We start from the raw sequence: 21,013 nt of genomic DNA, 5'->3' as shown, positions 1-21,013 counted from the left end.
GTTTTCTGACAATGTCTGTTTAGTTGTGGTGCTGATTTCTAGTCTCCAGTGATGAGTCAGTCTTCCCTGGTTCCTCACAACAATTGAGTATTTTGGGGAAGCTGTTTTTATACAGGTAAGAGATCTCAGAATTTGAATGCCTCTGCTCAAAATATTTTCATGCCACAGAGGTGTATTTTGGTCCCCTTCAGAGCATACAGCGTTTTCCTTTATTAACTCATTGGACACTGATTTACCTTTTATCTGCTCAAGACTGTAAGCAAATGAAAGCTGATGCCATACTTGTCTTTTTCAGTGAGTATCCCTATAGCTTTTAAATCAGTTAAAAGTGTACGTGCACTGGATATCTCATATTGAATACCCAAGCCTGTGTGACCCAGTCACTTGATTATTCAAGAACAGCTTATAATAATCACTCAGTGACCTGGTCAATGAACGGTACATGAACATATGAATCTTCAACTGCTGTTTAGTTTAAATTGCCTAAGTTCTCTGCTGTCAGTTTGGGTACACATGCTTACCTTATGCTGTTGAGTGAGGTACATAACGACAATCCTTTAAAAGACGCAGGGACATTTTTATAATTATATATGCTTAACAGGTGCTAGGCTGTTTTCAAGACGTAGCTATTTAAAGAGAAAAAAAAAGACGAATTCATTTCATTTCTCTACAGACTTTTAGAAGACAATGCCTTGATTCACAAGTTCTTTTGTGTTAATCAATGCTTACTATCCAGGGCCTAATTTGGAAGCAAACTCCGGATTTTTAAAGAATTAACAAGTAAAAGCCGAAACCCATTCTCTCACAAGCTGTGCATAAAAGAAAACGTTCGAGCCTTTCGCTCACTCTCCCTCTGGAGGTACAAAAGCAGACGACAGAGGGCTCCACCTGAGCGGGTTCCTGGCCACCCAGGCCGTCGGCCTGTGACGTCACCGAAGACGGCTGGCGGTGTCGCTGCACACCCTCCCTGTGGCGCTGCGCGCCGGAAGCAAAAAGGAAGTGGATGTGCACCCGCTTCCGGGCCCGGGCGCCATTTCCAGCGGTTGCCGGTTCTCGCGGGTTGTAGTCCGCCGGGACAATGAGCTATGACTGTCATCAGAACTGGGGCCGCGATGGAGGGCCCCGCAGCTCCGGTGGGGGCTACGGAGGAAGCTATGGAGGGGGCCACGGAGGGGGCCATGGAGGGAACCGAGGCTCCGGAGGCGGCGGCGGCGGCGGTGGAGGGGGTGGTCGAGGCGGCCGAGGCCGACATCCCGGGCACCTGAAAGGCCGCGAAATTGGCTTGTGGTATGCGAAGAAACAGGGACAGAAGAACAAGGAAGCGGAGAGGCAGGAGGTAATTTAAGACTCGGTAGCGGAGGGGGTTGAGGCAGGACCGGTTTTTGGACTTGTTTTGTTTTCCCACTCGCCGCCCCTAACTTTTTTTTGTTGGGTTTTGCCTCTTAACCGGTGCATGTATTTTGTGAAGTGAAAGCGACATGCAGAGGTGTTATACTGAAACTTCCTGTAGCGGATATTACATCGCTTAACGTTGGCCATGGGCATCTGACAGGAAACACGATCCATGCATGCTGAATGTGTGTTTTTCATGAAGAACGTGAGAACTGTGAACAGATATGTTAATGTCCCAACCGAAATTAACGTCTTTGGGGTGTCACTGTCCTATAGTTTCTCTAGCCTCTCATTCCTTTGTATGTGTTAATAAGGTGTAGTCCCCATTTTACAGAGATTGTGGTGTGTTAGGGGCTACAGATGGTTAGAACTTAGTTTGGAAGTATTGCAATAAGAATGTAATCACCTAACCCAAACTGTAAAGAGTCCAGAGGACTTTGCAGAGGAAGTAACCCTTAAGCTGAAACTTGAAAGATAAGAGTATGTGTGTGTCAGGGGTTAAGGGATTCGAAAGGGATTTTTCGGCCAAGGCAGCAGCTCGTGCCACAACGTAGAGGTTAGGAAGAATATGTTCAAGGAACTGGAAGAGTAAGTGTATGGGTGTGGATTTTGTTCAGAGGAGGCTGTGTTCAGTGGCTTTTAAACCTGTTGACCACTTCCCCCAAAATGGGAATATATGTTAATTTGCAGCCCGTTCAGTACACACAAATGTGTAACTGAACGAAAAATTTCATAAATATTTAATTACCTATACATTGCTCTGGATTTTGTTGTTCTTTGTACTTCTCTCTTATTAATAGTGGTCTTGATCCTTTAATACAATTTTACAACCATTTGAAAAGCTCTGGGTTAGAAAAATAAGGGCTTCAAAATTCATTGACTTTTCCTTGAGAACTCCTGCAAATCATTAAAAGCATTTGAAGCAAAAAATGAAATGATTGAATTTGTGTTTAAATTCACTCTGATAGCAGTGTAGAAATGGATTGAAAAGAGGCAGCCTTTGGATAGGGAACCCAGTTAAGTAGTCCAGTATTAAGGTGAGATGTGATGGCTTGAATTGGGACATTGGCAATGGAGATAGAGGGAAGTGGATCTGATGCCTAGAGAAGTCCAGACTGCAGGTGGGCATTTGGCAGCTTGTGGTCCTGTGGACAGTAGTTGAAGTGTGGCAGTGAACGGAGAAAAGAGGAGCAGGTGCAGGCCTGAATTCTGTAGGCCATTGATTCCCAAATGTGAATGTTCATAGGAATCACCTGGTATCTTGTTAAAAGGTAGAACTGTGATGGAGCCAGAGATTGTGCTTTCCTGACAAGCTCTCAGATAATGTTGGTGCTGCTGGTCTGCAGACCAGTCAGGTTGTACAGTGTAAAACAAGAAACCTTAAAGAGTGGGTCAAGGAAAAGTGGCTTGCAAAAGGATCTAGGAAGGGGCAGAGAGAGCAGAGAAAAATAAGGAGGTGGCTGTTATTTTGAATAGTGTTTAAAGAGAAAAGAGCACCATAAAAAGGGAAATTAATTGAGTGGCAAGCACTGCACAGATGCCAAGTAAGGCAAGAGCTCAGGATGTCTGTTGGATTTAGCAAAAAGGTCATAGGTAACCTTGGTGAGAGCCTATATCGGTGGAGTGGTGGAGTAAAAACCAGATTGCAGTGGGGAGGCAAGTGAAGGAGAGATGAAGAAGTGGAGCACTTTCCAGCATTTTTACTGTGAAGGGGAGGAAGTAAAATACAGCAGCTGATAAGGGTGGGAGAAATCAAGAGGCAGTTTTATTGTATTTGCTTTTTTAAAGGTGAAGAGATTGGGCTATGTTCATGTACTGATGGTATGGAGCCATTGGAGAGAAAAAAAATGTATCAGACTAAATGATGCTGCTGTAGTAAATAGCCCCCAAATATTAAAACCTTATAACAACAAAAAGGTTGGTTTTTCTACTCATGTTAGTTGACGATTAAGAGTCCAATGAGAGAACTTTTAAAGAGAAAGGCTCACAGAACCTCCAGCCATCTGAACTAGCTGGTTTTGGTGGCAGCAAGGAGGGAGTGCAGTAAACTGCCCCTGATACTTAGGGGCTCATTCACATTGTCTGGCTAGTGAATCTGTCATGGCCATGCTTAGCCAGGGGGGTGAGAAAATGCCTTCTGTTATCTGGAAAGAGCAAACTAGAATATTAAGTGCAGTCTAACAACTGCTAAAGAAATGGAGACTTAGGAAAGGAAGATAAATCTCAATGGCCCTGAGGAGCTGTTGTGCTGTAGAGTTCAGGAGGCAAGATTAATTCTAAGCAAGAAAATGGACTCCTTCAGGAAGGTAAAGAACAAAAGATGGGTTCTGATACAGTGGGTTTAGATTTCGTGGCAAGCAGTTAGGAACTTTTCCTTTCCTGCTGTTTTCTTTGTGAAATACTGTATGAAATGTTGAGGGTGAACAGGAAGGTAGCATTTGTGTATTACAGAGAATGGAGAAAGTTTAAAATATTTGCAGATGATTAGAAACATAAGATAACCATAGACAATTTGCTGGACATCATTGAAGGTCAACTTTGGAATTTATTACTAAAAGTAGAAAGAATATTTGGGGATGTCCCAAAAGAGGGGAAATAGTAAAAAAAAAAAAAAAAAAAAAAATCAAACACCAAGGTAAGATAATTATGAAACATAAAATGTGTGTCTGAGATTGTCTAGGCAGAGGGTGAGGTAATGTGAAGGGTGATGGAACTGGTGAATATTAGTAGAGAAGCAGCCTACAAAGAGAGGCTAAGGCTAAATCCAGGTTTGGAATTTCAGCACTCCTAAATTCTCCACTGCCTACAGCCTCTGGAGCCTCATTGTGGGAATAACCTCATTAAAAATAATTTGTAAATAATATAAATTGTGTTTCTATTAGAAAATATAAATTATGTGTTCATGGGCTGTTTCATTTTCAATATCCCCATGCCTTTGTGGATATCTAAAGTACATACAAAAGGTGAAGAGAAGAACTTTTGCTCTGCCAGTTGAGTTAAAAGCTTCAAAATGTGAGGTTTTGGTTGGTTGAAGAAATGCTTTAGTGTGAATGAGTGCCAGTTGGAAATAAATCATTCTTCAGTAAAAATTATTTTATCTTTGTTATTTTGAAAGTGAATGAAAGAAATGACTTTCAGCCCTTGAAGTGGTTCAGAAGAGTGCAAAAATCAAGGAAACTACTTGAGAATGTCTACGTTCTGAGGCTTCCTTCTAGAGGAGTCTTTAAAATTTTTCTGTAGATTGTTAGATTTCTAATAAATTCTAATTGATAACCATATCCTGTAAGTACACAGAGCAGTAACTGTTAATACGTGCTGAAGACATTACAAAATTTAAGGCATAGAGCAAAAACATAATCCTCTGTGTTCAGAGTCCCCAGAACCACTTTGAAGTTCTATGATTCACTAGAGGAAATCACAAAACTGAAAAGGTGGTGTACTAACAGTGACAATATTTTACAGCAAATTATTACACATTAAAATCAGTAAGAGTTTTAAAAAGATACACCAAATCCAGGAGAAACCACATACAAACTTACACTCCTAATGCAGAGGACACATCCTACACTGTGAAGAAAAGACACATTAGTCTAATATATAAACCGTTTAAGAAGATTCCTATGCCATATGGCCGAAAAAGACCAAACAAATTTTGGGGCTTCAGTGCCTGTCAGTAAAGAGGTATTGCTGCTGCTTGTAATTTCTTAAGGCTTTCGCATCAGCCAGAGTCTTACTCTATTGGACTTCTTAATTGAGCATAATAATGCATTCAGAAAACCCTTTAATAAAACTTACCAGCAAAATCTTCTGAAATTCCCCCAAAGATCTCATTTTCTTCTTTTTGTGTGTTTATTTCTTTATAGAAAAATAAGGTTTTAACACAAAAGTCATACATGCTTACTGTAAAAGATTGAACCATTCACCCATTTATTTGACTGGCTTCTCTGGAAGCATCTACCATGTGCCAAAAGTATATCTGGAAGAAATACTTGCAAAAAGTATAGAATGTGAAATGAATACCCTTTTTAAAAATTAATTATAAAGAAAATAAGATCCTACTGCACATTTTTCTGCAACTGGCTTTTTCATTTAATACCTTGGACATCTTTCCTGTCTGTACACTTGAAGAAAAATGTCTACCCATTCTTTTAACTATTCATTTACTTATAACTCAACTAATTGTAATGTACAATTATTAAAGAAGGGTTTTAAATGTTCTTGTTTTTACTGTATACTCATGTCTTCCCTGGTGTTTGTCTTTATTAATGCTCCTTGAAACAGCTATATCATTGCCACAAGTAGATCACCACCTTCATGAACACTGATCAATTTAATTTATTCCCTCTAGCTCAGCCTTCTTAACTTCTTTATATTTTTAGTGAAAGAACTTTAAAATGTTCACTGCAACCAAAATACCACTTATAGTTTTCAACTTTGTTTTTCTTTTTTAAACAAACATTTGTGTTTCAATCATTTCAATTGTGGGTCTCTTTGAAAATTAAGATAGGAAAACTTGGTAATAATTACTATGTGAGGGTAGGAAGTAAAGGAACCAAAGTTCTAGTACGGAATATAAATATGCTTTCTTGCCAGTCAGAGCTACTTGTATAGATACATAGTAGAAAGGAGGCCTAGGATAGAGACAAAAATTAGCATCAGTTAGGTCTAAGAAATGAAATTAAATTGGAGAACAAGTGTAGGGTAACTAACTTTATTTTGTCTATGTTTGTTGAACATATATTGTTTTGCCTTTATTTTTTTCTTTTTCTCAACTAATTTCACACATGCATTCTAGTGTTGATAAGGATGCTTTTTCCTTTGCACAAAATAGAGAGCTGTAGTACACATGGATGAACGTCGAGAAGAACAAATTGTGCAGCTGCTGCATTCTGTCCAAGCTAAGAATGATAAAGATTTGGAGACACAAATATCCTGGTTTGCTCCTGAAGATCATGGGTAAGGCAAGCATTGTTCTTTCAAAGAATGCGCAAAGAGTAATGCTTTCCAAAGCATTAGCTAGGGAAAAATTGATAATAAAAATACATCTTTAAGACCCTTCAATAAGTGAAATTTAACCTCAAAGTAGTTGGTATTATGTAGATTGAGCATATCTGGTAAAAGATTTAAAAGTAGAGATAGCATATTCATTTCCATAGAAAACTAAATGGTAGGAATAGTCTGTATCTGGATATGAGATTTATTGTTGTTATTTGGTGTTCTTCCAACCTGTCGTTTTTATATCTCCAAAATTCTCCTGTAGAAAGATGTGCAAAGAAGTTAAATGACTGCTGGTTTAGGAAGATCACAAGAGCTCTATCATTTAGAAGAAAGATCAGTAGAGGTTTTTCTGAGACTGTAATGTAACATCCCATTTGTAGCTCAAAAAAGGGGCAGGAAAAAAAAGGAAGTTTTGAAATAAAACTAGCCTTGAAAATCAGAAAAAGAAAAGCACTAAGTCATTGCAATGGAATGAGTATTGTGTAGATTGTAATGTTTTTAACTACCATAAGAAATAACTTATGGCAATACCTGTTTATAGGGAGGAAAAAATTGAATTAATTTTAAGAATCTGAGTATTTTCATAATTGCTCTGCTGAGAAAGGAATAAAAACTCTTGGTTTGGGGTGATTTTGAAATAAATTGCATGTTCTTTGTTTCAGGGTTCAAGTGGTTCTTCATTTAACCTTTTGTCATTTTTGTCAAAATAGATATGGTACTGAAGCTCCACCTGACAACAAGCCAAACTCAGAGAAGAAACTTGAGGACCAAAAGAAATTGATAAATCAGGAAAAGAAGACATTTAGAATCAAGGGCAAATATATTGACCGAGATTCTGAATATCTCTTGCAAGAAAATGAACCAGATGTAACCTTAGACCAACAATTATTGGAAGATTTACAAAAGAAAAAAACTGATCTTCGGTATATTGAAATGCAGGTAATGAAAGGAAGATGTGGAAGAAATTGTTACTCAGTACTTCTCACACTGATCGGTAGCTACATGATATAGATGAGTGAGATTTTTAATACATTATTTTCTGTGAGGGTTTTTTTTTTCCCTTTATAGTAGCAAAATCAATGGGAATGGGATTTCCCATAATAGTAGCCTATCCCATCTATAGCAGCTTATATAAGGAGAAGAAATACTTCAGAAATGATACTGCAGATGAAAAGCAAAAATGACTCTTAAACTTTTTTAGGCCAGTTCAGTGAGATGTCATAAGAGACAAGGTGGTTAGAATTTAAACTTCGCCCATATAGCTCTTCCTTTTATATATAAAATTATGTCTCTGCCATGTTATTTGATGTCCACCAACATTTTAAAGATAGGACTGTGACAAGAACCAAAAATCTAAGTTTTTCTAGTATTTTTCTTTTCAGGATAGGCAAGATATTTTAAGGTCCCTTCCTGTTAAAACAAAATTTTATGCTTGGTGGATGTACTAGAGATAGAAGTAATATGTAATAAAATATCTTTTTTTGTTTTTTTTAGAAAAACAGGAAATTCTGAGGGCTATGTCTTTAATATGCAAATAAGCCCTACCACTTTTGAGCAAGGCAGAATATCACATCTGTAGGAAAGAAAGGATCCTTTGACTATCGCTAATGCAGGTTGGACAGCCTGATTAGAAAAAATGAGCTGAGGTTGTCTGGGAACAAATTGTGTAGCTTTTTGATGTCTGTTGAATGAAAATATGATTTTAAAACAGAGATTTCAAGATGAATTAATTCAGAATGTTGTAGTTGAGGGAAGAGCTGCTTTTATAGCCTTGGGAACAAGGATAGTTAGCCACTGTCTCTGTTTGCTTTGTATGGAGGACAGAACTGAAATATTGAAGGTGAGTGATAGATGTAGTTGAGAGAAAGAAGAAATGTATAAAACATTAAAAATTTGGTGATCTTATTGGCCAGACACTATTATAAATGCTTCACATGTATGGCATCATTTAAACCTCCCAGCCACCTTTTATAATAGATTATACATGTCTGCTGCAGATGAGGAAAAATCTTAGGTTAAGTGACCTATCTGCAGTTGCATAGCTGTAACAGAACCAGGTCTAAAATTGAGATATGTTTAAGAGCTCGACTGTTTAATCCTTGGTAATATGCCGTAATTTTTCTTTATATTATAAATTACTTAATAAACACTAACTTTTCACTTACTAGATGGCCTGTCATTGTGCTGTTTTCCAAAGACTAATAAGATGTTCCCTGTCCTTAAATAGTTTGTAATCTCATTATCTCCTATTTCAAGGTTAGAGGCAGAAATGAAGGTTTGTTTGCCTTGAGAAAGAGTATAGGGTTGTAACTCTTCAGCGTTTACAGCAGCATATTTAGAAAACACATATGGTTAATGCTAGTGTCAAGGTTAATGGGATAACTTAATATATATTTACATAATAAAGTGGTTCCATTTGAGTTCATAAGATATTAATGTCTTTGGAAATCATTAAGATGGTTTTTAAATAATTTAAAAATTACAATAGAAATTACTAAGAAAACTGTGGTGACTTGTTACTTCAAAGCACTTGAATTCAATTAAGTCACCACATTGACTCATGTTTGTAGTACTGGATACAATTACCTGACCATAACCAGCATGGCATGTGTAGCATGGTGGCTATAATCAACACTGTATTGTAGATCAGAATGCCGCTGAGAGTATATCCTAAAAATTCACATCACAAGGAAAAACAAATTTGTAACAAAAATGTGATGATGCAAGCTATCTAGACTTACTGTAGTCATCATTTTGTATTATATACAGATACCATTCTGTGTATACTTGATACTAATATGTCATGTCAATTGTATCTCAAAAAAAATAGTAGTAGGGGAATTTGACGTGTTCATCTTGACAGATCAAATGAGAAGATAAGAACATATTTCAAGAAATTAAAAAGCATGGCAATAATTAAGAGAGTCCTAATTTGACATTTTTTTCCCTTTTCAAACTGTAGTTTTTTTTTTTCATGCCACTGAAGATTTTTCATGTTATACAGTGAGCCTAGTTCAGCATAAACTATAGTACTGCTTCTAAGTACATACAATTTTTATGTAGAGTGGGGTTCCATAAAAGTTTTTAAAATTAAAAAGGAATTAAGTTCATCTGTTCTTTTTTATAAAAATTGGTTTTAAGTCTTAATATTCACATAAGCTATGAGGTAATAAAAATACTCTAGGATTCTGGCATATTCATGATACAGTATTATGATTACCATTGTAATTTGATGTATTTCTTTTGTGAAAATTAAAACTTTTTTTTAAATTTTCAGCATTTCAGGGAAAAGCTGCCTTCTTATGGAATGCAAAAGGTAAAATGGATATATCATTTTTAATAATTTAACATTTCATATAAATTATTAACATTAATATAAATTAATCATTTAACATTTAATTTCATTTTCAAACTACTTAAGTACATTTTTTTAAAAAGCCCTGTATGAAGAAATACAATTTAATGAACCTTTCCGTAATGGGTATTATTGGAAGTTTATTTTATTCTTTTTGGTTGTTGAATGACACAAAGAAAAATGGTCACGATTTTCCTGAAGTTCTGTCATGAGTACGTCCATAATTGAAATCTTTAAAATGTAAGAAATAAAAGTTCTGTCATGTATATGTCCATAACTGAAATCTTTAAAATGTAAGAAATGGAATTTTCACAGATCAGTTTCTTTGGCTAAATACCCTTGCTCTAAATTTGAGACCAAACATTTTAAATAAAATTGAGACACTATTGAAAATATAGTGCTTTAATTAGTATTTTATGCTTTGTCACACAATCACCCTATACAGAATAACGTAGTCCCCCATCCTTCTCTGTCCTCTCAACCTTTGTTTTAATTTTTCTGCTTCTCAATGCACTTACTACCATCTGACATCTTGTGTCTTCTCGTAGGCCAGTATTAAGTTTTTTTGAGGACAGAGTGTTTTGTTCACTGTTTATCTCTTGATCCAGAACAGTGACTGACATTCTATGGATCCCCAGTAAATATGGGTTGAGTGGATGAATCACACATTCTACTTCTCCTATTTACCATCTACAATTGCAGTGTTCAAACTTGGAACTTACTATGCACTTGTGTTAATATAGATGGGAATTTTTAAAAGGTGGGTTTTGTAATTTCTAACACCCTTTTGAAGTTGTAGGATGCTTTTGTTAATACAATAAATTACTGTTAAAAGTATTAGTTGTTTATCTAAAATTTTTAAAGATCTTTTCTATATGTAAGATTTTCCAAATACTTGAAGTTTACCCATTTGATTTAAGTATTTCAAAACCTGTCTTTGTTCTAATTATTTAAAAGGAAATAATGTTTAGAAAATTACACTCTTCCCTGTTTCCTAAAATAATTTACAAAACTTGTCCTGCAAACAAAGCCATATTTATGAATTATGATATAAATCCTTAATGTTCTTAGTAGTTGTTTAGGTATCAGGAGCTTTGCCTTGTACTCATTAGCCCCACATACCAACACTCTTTTTAGTTAATACACTTTCCTATGCACGGAATTTAAGAGTGCCCTCTTGTTCTTGTCTGTTTCCTTTAACAGTGCCATGGCTTTGTTCTTTTTATAATTTGATGCTGCTTCTTTCATGAAAATGGGTAGAACTAGGTATCCAAACTTCTAGCATTATATACAGCAAAATTTGAAAAGTATTAATATGTTTGTTAAAAGCAGTTGCCTTCAGTTTGGTGAAGTTTGATTACTCTCTTTTTGGACTTAGTCAACATGTGATGTCCTTCACTTGTTTTCCCTCTTGAAATAGGAATTGGTAAATATGATTGATAACCATCAGGTAACCGTAATAAGTGGTGAAACTGGTTGTGGAAAAACAACTCAAGTTACTCAGTTCATTTTGGATAACTATATTGAAAGAGGAAAAGGATCTGCATGCAGGATAGTGTGTACACAGCCAAGAAGAATTAGTGCCATTTCAGTAAGTAACCTCACTTTTAAAATTTCTCTGTTTTATTTTCCCATTCTTCTTTAGATATTCTTACTAGAACTTACTGATTTTGAAGGTTTTGAGTGATTCTTTATTATGTTTAGGAAATACTGACATGAAAGCAAGTATTTGTTGACAGATATTTGATAGTAAAGAACAAAAGATTGAATGACCTCTTCCTGATAATAGATGTCTATGAGTTCAAGATAAATTATAAATCCAGGCAGATTTCAGTATAAAACTGAAAGAATGGAAAAGCTGATATAAATTTTTATAGAATTGATTATGAGCTTCAAATAATCTCCATCATTGGATGTCTTACATTTTACTGTTTGATTCATTGAATACTGTTTTCACTTCTCTCTGTTTAGTACTGAAGTATAGTTGCCCCTCAAACAGTGCAGGAGCTAGGGGCGCTAACCACCTGCATAGTCGATAATAATAATATAGAAGTAACCACATGTGGAACACCTTTGCTATGCCAAAGACACTCCAGAAACTGATGAACTCGTATTTTCTGTGTTTTATGTATTATATACTGTCTTCTTACGTAAAGTAAGCTAGCAAAAAGAAAATGTTTTAAAATTGTTGCAAGTTTTCAAAAATTTTTCCACTGTATTTATTGAAAAAAAAAAAACCCCATGTATAAGTATACCCACGCAGTTCAAACTCATGTTGTTCAAGGGTCAACTGTACACTGAACTGTGATGGAAGCAGGAAGCCTTGCATATAATAATTAGATGTGTTTCTGATTTTCTAATGCAATTATTCAGTAAGAGGGAATTTATCATAGAAAAAAATAATACATAATTTCAGGTTTATCAACACTTTTAAGTGCATGTTTATTACAAACATCATCTTTGTTTAGTAAGATGATCTAGTTTAAATATATGGTTTATATATTCTTTAAGGATGTTTGGAGTTTCTTACCACATTCAATGTATGTAGTAAATTTATTTCAGTGTTACACAATTTTGTGTGTAAATGTAAACTGCAGAGATTTATGGTTGTTTTGGCTTTATGATAGTGCTACTTATTACATCTCTAAGTCATTTAATGCAAAATCCATTGTCAGGAACTGGATTATTAATTATGGCAATATTTCGAAGGAAATACAGTATCCATTTTAAACTGTGGTTTCTAAGAAATGTTAAAAAAAAGTAGAACAATCTTTTGGGAAGGACCATATTCCTGGAGATTGAATAAGATCACAGAATGTTGAAAAATAAACCACTTTTGGCAAAACACAATTATATAGCAAGATTGACTTAAGTTAAAAGTCTAATTCTATCATTTCACTAATATATGGCAGTTACCATATATAGTGACACCAGGAAAAAAATGCTAACTAGTTTTTTTGTTTGTTTGGTTGGTTTTTTTTTGCTTATTCCAAAATCTCTTGGTGTTTGAATGGGCAGTTTAGTAAGTAGTGAGAAGTGAAATAATGTTCTAAGTCAGTGTATATGGGTTATACTCATTGGAAAATTTTACTTCTGAAGTATTAAAAATTAATCTATTTTCTAACCCTATGAATTAACTGTCATTAATGACTGTTCATAATTACTTTTGGTTACACAAATCAGTTTTGGATTATAATACCATTTTTTCCAACCAGAGTTTATCTCTGGCCATTATAACTTTCACAGTACAACTAAGAACTAAAAGTTAAGTAACACTAATCTCTACCAAAAAGAAAGAAACAAAAGTATAAGCATGTATTACACACACAAAGATTACAAATTTTACAAGCTTACACTGGTTTCCAACTCTTAGAAAAGACAAAAAGGTAGAAATTAATGAGAGTATGCTATAGAAAGGCACTTTGAAAGTAGTGATGAGAGAATTTGGTTTTGAAGGGCTTTGTAAGGTGAAATGAAAAGGGGACATAAGAATCTAGTAGCCTGCAGCTCTTAAAGGGGACACAGTTTTAGATACCTTCAATTTTAATACCTATCTCTTTGTTAACTCATATGAAAATCTGATGAACAATTTTTCAAAAATCCCAGATTTTCATGGACATTCAGGAAGTTTGTCCCAAAGGAAATATATTTTCTTTGTAAATATATTTTATTTTAATTAAAGGTTGCAGAGAGAGTGGCTGCAGAAAGGGCAGAATCTTGTGGCAATGGTAATAGTACTGGATACCAAATCCGCCTCCAGAGGTAAAGAATGTTCACTTCTTGTTTACAAGTAAATTTAGTGAAACTTTGAAACTGAAGGTTCAAAAGAAAGATTTTTTCCCCCTTTTATGCTGACTATTACTATTAGAATTAACATTTAAAGTATTGCAGCATTGACCACTTACAACCCACGAACTCATTTTTGAACCCAAACTCAGGTTTGGATTGCCTTTTTTAAATGTGCTTTTACATTGTGGAGTGATAAAAAGAGTAACTTTTTTCCTTTACATTCAGTTACTCCCCCTTGAAAGAAGTTGATTACTTCTTGGTACTGCTACCCATCTCCTGACTGATTTGATTCATTTTGGTGTCTTTAACCTTCTTTCCCACTCCACTGTATTTCTTTAATCCATTTACCTTTTTAAATGAACTGATTTCTAGTCACTGAATAAAAGTTTAGGCCCACAATTATTTTCTAAATGTTAATGATTATGCCTTTAAAAAGAAATAATTGACATTATATAATGACAATGAAAATAATGTGTAATGAACTTGAATATAGTATTTCCCATTACTTTGTTATGGTAAGCATTTCAATAACTAAAAATACTAAGTATATTAAAACTGAAAACCGTTTTAAAACTTGAAGATTTTCTTTTAAACTTTTGTGGTACTTAGTAATTTGTTAAAAGAAAACTAAGAATTGTTAACTTGTGCTTTTCATTCACAGCCGATTACCAAGGAAGCAGGGTTCTATCTTATACTGTACGACAGGAATCATCCTTCAGTGGCTCCAGTCAGACCCGTGAGTATGTTTTAATTGAGAACATTTGATTAAATATTACCAAAAGTTGTAATTATTAATAGATTTTATTAACTGATAAGGTTAAATTGTTCAGTTTTTAAATTTTGTGCTAAGTTACATATATTACCCCTCCACCTTAGGCATTTATCCAGTGTTAGTCATGTCGTGCTTGATGAAATCCATGAGAGAAATCTACAGTCAGATGTTTTAATGACTGTTATTAAAGATCTCCTCAATTTTCGACGTGACCTGAAAATAATATTAATGAGTGCAACACTAAATGCTGAGAAGTTTTCAGAGTATTTTGGTGAGTAAAATTTATAATCACTTCAGAAAATTACCACACTGAATTTAGAGTTAATTTTTTAAAAAACTTAATCAGTCCTTGATTCAGAATAGTCAAAATAAATGCTAAGCAGTTCATTTTAATGTTCTCCTATTGCCTAATCTTATAGAGTAGGGAACTGGGCCTGTTTTATATGGTGACACCATTTCTGTTCTTGTAGTAAAGACATAGCTTTTTGGTGCTACTGTCAAGTGGCATCAATGAAGTCAAGTCACAGATTTGAATAATTTTATAAATTCTTTTCACGTATGTGTGATTCTTCTGAGGCTTTTATGTACTACCAGATTTGGGGGACAATTTGCTAATAATAATATAGAAGTAACCACATGTGGAACACCTTTGCTATGCCAAGTAGTATATTTGGCACTTCGTCTTCATTAATTTTCATAATACCTTGTAAGGTAGGTGTTATTCCCATATTTTACATATAAGAAAATCAGCCTCAGAGCAGTTAAGTAGCTTACCCAAGGTTGCATAATTAACTGAGAGTTAAGGGGATTTGAAACTAATTTGACTAGCTGTGACATACATTCTTTTAAAATTGTGCCCAACTGTCTCTCCTGTTTATAATTTTGGGGAAAGGAGAAAAAATGGAAGGGAGTTAAAATGGAATAGACCTATATTTAATAAATGTTCTTGTATGCAGCCCAGGTGACCCACAAAGCCTTGTGAGATTAATATTAGTTGGATGTCTTTTTTCATGTTTTGGACAAGATACCCAGAATTGACACTGAGGAACTTGCTCAGAGTTGACAAGTCGGGGGCAGAGCTGTGATGCCAGCTCAGATACTTTGACCTCTGATGTAGTGTTGGCCTTTATCTATAGTGTGTACTACTTGTTTTGTTTGGTACAAAATATAAATAGCATTTAAATAACAGTTTAGGACACATTTCCTTCTTTTTTTCACTAGTGATTCTAAAATAATAACAATTTAATATTTGGTTAGATCTCATTTGAACTTCCTTTCCTAATTCTGGGTGCTGCAAGAGTGTTGCTTCTTAAACTTAGGTTAGATGTAAACTTAAACTCACCTTGGCTAATGAGAAAATGGGTTTTTGAGTCCAACTTAAAATGCTCTGTTCTTTATTATTTTGGGTTACTCTCCAGAACTGTGAGATGTGTATATAGTTTGAAAGCAGTAAAATGAGATTGAATAAAGGCAAGACTTTAGTCTCAAGACTTTTTACTCAACTGGATATGGAAAAATACAGAACTATAAAAGTTCCAAAAACATTTGCCAAAGTTAAGAAAATAGAATTGTTTCCTTTTTACCTACAGTCTGTTGATTTTTTTGTTGTTGAACATTTGACTACAGATTTATATTTTGTCTGCTATAATAGGTAACTGTCCAATGATACACATACCTGGTTTTACTTTCCCGGTTGTGGAATATCTTTTGGAAGATATAATTGAAAAAATAAGGTAAGTAAATATTAGAAAATAAAAAAGATAAAAAATGTTACTTAAAAGATTAAACTGTCACCTTTCTCCTGTTATACCTAAGTCTCAGAAACTGTCTAACTCCTTCATTCTATAACATTGTTTTTCCTTAACTCAGGGGTTCCCAAACTTGGTTGCACATTAAAATCACCTGGAGCCTTACAAAATCCAGATGCCCCATTGACACTCCCTACTACCTTAATTATGTCACAAAGTTTGGGCTGGTAGCCAAGCATCAGTATTTTTTAAAGACACTTGGAAGCAAAGTTTGGGAACCGCTGCCTATAGTGCTTGAACCTCTCTTCTGGTTCTCCTACCTGGTTTTCATTCTCCTTTTCTGGCTTGCACTGCAGTTACATGATTGCCAGTGTTTTCTCCCATTCAGTAGGTTGTCTTTTCATTTTCTTGTTGGTTTCCTTTTCATAAAGAAGCCTTTTAGTTTGATGCAGTCCCACTTGTTGATTTTTGCTTTTGTTGCCTTTGCTTTAGGTGTCAAAGCCAAACATACCATTGTGAAGACTGATATCTAAGGAGTTTATCCTCTATGTTTTCTTTCAGGAATTTTATAGTTTCAGGTCTTATGTATTCAAGTCTTTAATCCATTTTGAGTTGGTATTTGTGTGTGATGGAATACAGGGGTCCAGTTTCATTCTTTTGCATGTGGCTGTCCATGCATTTAATACCATTTAATGAAGAAGCTGTTATTTTCTCATTGTATATTATTGGATCCTTTTTTATATATTAATTGACTATATGAATGTGGGTTTATTTCTGGGCTCTCAATTTGATCCACTGGTCTACGTGCCTACTCTTTAAATAGGATTTCCTCTCATGATTCTCAGTTAACCTTTCTCAATCATTTTTATGGTTTCACTCTGCAGTTTCCCTGAATACACTTCTCTTTTCACAACTCACAGAACTGAGGCTCTTCCTGAACTCTAAATTTGGTATCTAAGTGTATAACAAGCAGCATTCCAGTATCTGATACATTGAACCTCACATTTTTCAAACCAAAATCATCATCTTTGAGCCCCATACTTCCACCAGAAAGTTAAGCAAAACAACATGTCTTCCCCAGTATGCTTTATAATGGTTACTAATCCTCCACCCAGTTGTCTAAGCTATAAAACAGAAGAGCTAGTATTTATCAAGCAGTTATGTACCAGGTTATGTTAACTGCTTTATATGCTTAGTAAGCAGTTAAGTCTGAGTCATTCTGTACTCCCCCAGCACAAACCCTAAGAGCTTTCTCCTTGAACATGCCTACTCATTTTTGTTTTTTCCAGTGTATGGTCTTTATTATCTCTCCTGTGCTAATATAATAGTTCTTTTGGCACTGTGGTCTTCTCTCTTACAAGTGCTGCTGTATATTTTCCTTAAAAAATCTGGTCATGTGAGCTTTCTCCACTGGTCAGGCCTCCTGAGGTGTCCCTTAAAAACTTGTTTAAGAACCTTTTGTCATGGCCTGTAGGAGAGCACCTCCACTGGTATGCCAAAGTTATTGATCCCTGCAACACCCTGGCCATTCAGACCAGCAGCCTTCTTGAGGGAGCCTGTAGAAAATTAGTTTGTATTCCTTGGTGAGAAAAGGACTGGGAAGGCACAGCCCATAGGGTCAGGTTCTAGTTCCTTAGCTCGTCATCTCAAAGCTCTTTATAGTCCAGTCCCATCTTTTTCTATCCTCACGTATCCCATGGCCGTCATGCCAAATGTACCATTCCCTAATATGCCAGCCAGTGCCCTTTCATTCATGACCTTATGCTTTGTTATATGCTATTCCTCCTTTTAGACTTGCATATGCCACCTTCTCCATCCTTTTCATCTATATAATCTATTGTTTATGTAAGAACAAATCCCAACTTCATTGCCCATTAAGCCTTCTCTGATCCTCTGCAAATGAGTTGCTTTCAAGTTTGGAATCTCACAGTACTTTTATTATATCTCTTGTAATACCTACCTTATTGCCATCTAGTGTATCTCTTTTATGTTTGCTTATGTGAGATTTCAGATTTTTCAAGGTGAAGGATTTTGTCCTGTTTATCTCTGTATCTAGTACATAGTGCAGTGCCTGGCATGTAATAATGTCTGAATAAGCATGTAGACAGATGTAGATAACACTTAGTGAGTTTTCAAGACTCTAGCTTACTTGATAAGTGAGAAAACCAGGAAGTAACTGTGGGAATATGAGAACAAAGATCCTATAGCATATTTTACATAGAGAAAAGTCAGCTGAATTCTGAGTGGACATTTATTAAACAGATTTTTATTAAACTTTATACCTTGCACTGTGCACTAGGGTCTGGTATAAAACAAAGACAGACTTGGCCATACCCTCAAAGCTTGTATCTAGACAGGGAAACACTTAAGTTGTTATATAAAGTGATTGACCTATTCTGGAGGAAGTCAAAGAGTATACTGGGAATAAGACTATATAGCAGGGATAGACTGGACAAGTCAGGAAAGCAGTGAAATTCAGAGTAGGAAAGAGGGAAGTGTATATGTCAGAGAAGGTAGGATATATACTACAAGTGAGAGGAGATCTTGGTCTTCATGCTCTGGTTTTATCAATGATTACAAATATGCATCTTCTCCTCAGTTCCACTTCCCACCTTGTATCCCACTTCCCAACATGGCACATTTACCAGTTATTTTCTAAGAGCGTAATGGGCAACAACTTGACAATAATGAAAAACAGAATTTGGGGGATCATTAGTGTTATGTGATGATGAATTGCTTTCTTAAGTTCCCAAGAAGGCAGGAAAGTACAAGGAAACTAACTAATGGGCCTTTTGAAGCAAAAGGATGGTGTCTGTGTACTTGTCATCCCCTTGTCAGTCCTAAGAGGAGAGTTGAAAGTGGGTGGTCCTTGGATAGATGTTTTCAGTGGAAGCCACCAGCTCCCCCCTTCCCAGAAGAAGAGCTGCACTACAGTGAAGTAGGAGTGAGGTGATAAGGTTGTGTGTGGGCACTTGGGCTGGGGGCTGAATGTTACCTCTGTTTGGGGAATTGCTGGGAAGGGAGCCACCTGTGGGTTCATCCTGCTGACTAGGACTAATCTCTGTCCCAGGTTGCCCTACCTCACATTGATGCCTCTATGTGTTTTGAAGACTTAGGGGAATCCTGGGTCACAGGTACTGAATAGGGAAGGGGATTTACAGTTTTCTGTGTGTCTACTATGTGTGAGGCACTGTACTTCATTACATTTTTCTTTTATTCCCATGCCATCATATTATAAGAGTATTAATTTCTCAAATAAGCAAACTGAAGGCCAGAGGTTTTTACTCTGTCCAAGGTCACACAAGCTAGTCAGTTGCAGAGGAAGGACATCATCTGACTCCAAAGTCCATGTTCCAAATTCCCTTCCATCTAGGTGCACTGCCCTAGCTGAACTTGGGAGGGCTTTGGGGTTAAAGAATAGGTTCATTTTTCTTTGTCTCTCCCACTCTCATGCCTCTCAGAACCCACTTATAGTAGGTAGCATTCTTCGGCAGAGGTGCCCTCTGTGTTTTGAACAGTCACTACAGAATGGTGGAGTCAGCATAGCACTGGACTGACACACAGAGATTTGAATACTGATTCTGGCTCTGTCATTAGCGTGACTATAGGACTGAGCAGCATTAAGTAGTTCACAAGCATGAGTCTGTAGAGCAATAGATAAACTATCTGAATTTTCTGGGGTACTAATTAAAATTCCTAGATTAACATACCTCAGCCATACCTACTGAATCCAAATCACAAGGCAGGATTTGGGAATCTGTATTTTACAAGTTCTCCAGGGCATTGTTATGTGCCCTCAGGGTTGGAAACCTCCTATATTCAAAAGCTGAATCTTCTATGTAATCATTTACTATTACTGCTTTGGACTTACATTAATGTTACATTAATTGAAAACTTAAATTAATTGAAAGCAAAAGTTATTCTGGTGTTTATGTTTTTATTTTGACTGCTAAAGTGATCTATAGATTTACATACTTTGATAGAGAAGAATTTTTTATTTGAAATGTCGTATTTTTTTAATGAATAGTTGCAAATAAGTTAATATTTAACTAGCATTTACTAGAAAGTTCTTTAAAACCCTTTTTTAAAAATCCTAAACATAAAATGCCATAGTTAATTACCTAAAACCAAAGAGTTTCCAAAAAGTGAAGCTATTTAAGAATGTTTTTAATTTAGATATGTTCCAGAACAAAAAGAACACAGATCCCAGTTTAAGAGGGGTTTCATGCAAGGGCATGTAAATAGACAAGAAAAAGAAGAAAAAGAAGTCATCTATAAAGAGCGCTGGCCAGATTATGTAAGGCAACTTCGAAAAAGGTAAGTTTGTTTTGTTTGAAAGAGCACAGTGGCTAACTGACTAAAGTGAAAAAGGGATTAGCTTAAGGAGAGCATTGTGAGTCTCCTATCCCCGCTAGATATACTATACTGAGTTGACTTGTAAACACTATTGTTATACTAGTAATTCTCTCCTGTATATCGGTTATGTTACTTTTAAGATTTTATAACAAGTTAAACCTTAGGAAACTTACCCAGTGTTTCATGACTTTTAACTTTGATAGGTATTCTGCAAGTACTATAGATGTTATAGAAATGATAGATGATGAAAAGGTTGATCTGAATTTGATTGCTGCCCTTATCCGATACATTGTTTTGGAAGAAGAGGTTAGTTGTGTTTATTTTTTTTCTTCAAGCAACATTGTTTTACTTTTATTAGAATATCAAGGCCATGAAAAAGAAAAATAATTTTCTTAAATGCTTTTTAAAAATAGCCTATGAAAGAAATTGCTTTTGACACCAGAAATAAGAATCTCCAAATACCAAAAATTTTAGACATTTGATTTATTTGAAGGAAAGACTAATAAACATGAAATCTAGATTTTAAATACTATTTTTTTTAAATGAGCTTGTATTCTTTAGTTATAATTAGTAACTACAACTGTCCTGAGCTAGTATAACTTA

The 21,013-nt window shown here is 35.4% G+C and overlaps 1 protein-coding gene across 1 annotated transcript in view; it reads left to right on the top strand.

Moving 5' to 3' along the window:
- Nucleotides 1-1,015: 1,015 nt before the first annotated feature.
- Nucleotides 1,016-21,013, top strand: part of DHX36 (DEAH-box helicase 36) — a 51,909-nt gene continuing 31,911 nt past the window's right edge. The window contains exons 1-11 of the mRNA XM_036904159.2: nucleotides 1,016-1,336; nucleotides 6,224-6,348; nucleotides 7,101-7,329; nucleotides 9,668-9,706; nucleotides 11,166-11,336; nucleotides 13,428-13,507; nucleotides 14,196-14,270; nucleotides 14,411-14,577; nucleotides 15,958-16,039; nucleotides 20,231-20,371; nucleotides 20,614-20,716. Coding sequence (XP_036760054.2) covers nucleotides 1,079-1,336; nucleotides 6,224-6,348; nucleotides 7,101-7,329; nucleotides 9,668-9,706; nucleotides 11,166-11,336; nucleotides 13,428-13,507; nucleotides 14,196-14,270; nucleotides 14,411-14,577; nucleotides 15,958-16,039; nucleotides 20,231-20,371; nucleotides 20,614-20,716 — 1,470 coding nt within the window. The 5' untranslated portion in view covers nucleotides 1,016-1,078. The remainder of the gene's footprint in view (nucleotides 1,337-6,223; nucleotides 6,349-7,100; nucleotides 7,330-9,667; nucleotides 9,707-11,165; nucleotides 11,337-13,427; nucleotides 13,508-14,195; nucleotides 14,271-14,410; nucleotides 14,578-15,957; nucleotides 16,040-20,230; nucleotides 20,372-20,613; nucleotides 20,717-21,013) is intronic.

The sequence above is a fragment of the Manis pentadactyla genome, chromosome 1 (assembly GCF_030020395.1).
Source record: "Manis pentadactyla isolate mManPen7 chromosome 1, mManPen7.hap1, whole genome shotgun sequence".
Lineage (NCBI taxonomy): Eukaryota > Metazoa > Chordata > Mammalia > Pholidota > Manidae > Manis > Manis pentadactyla.
This window is presented reverse-complemented; position numbering and strand designations above follow the sequence as displayed.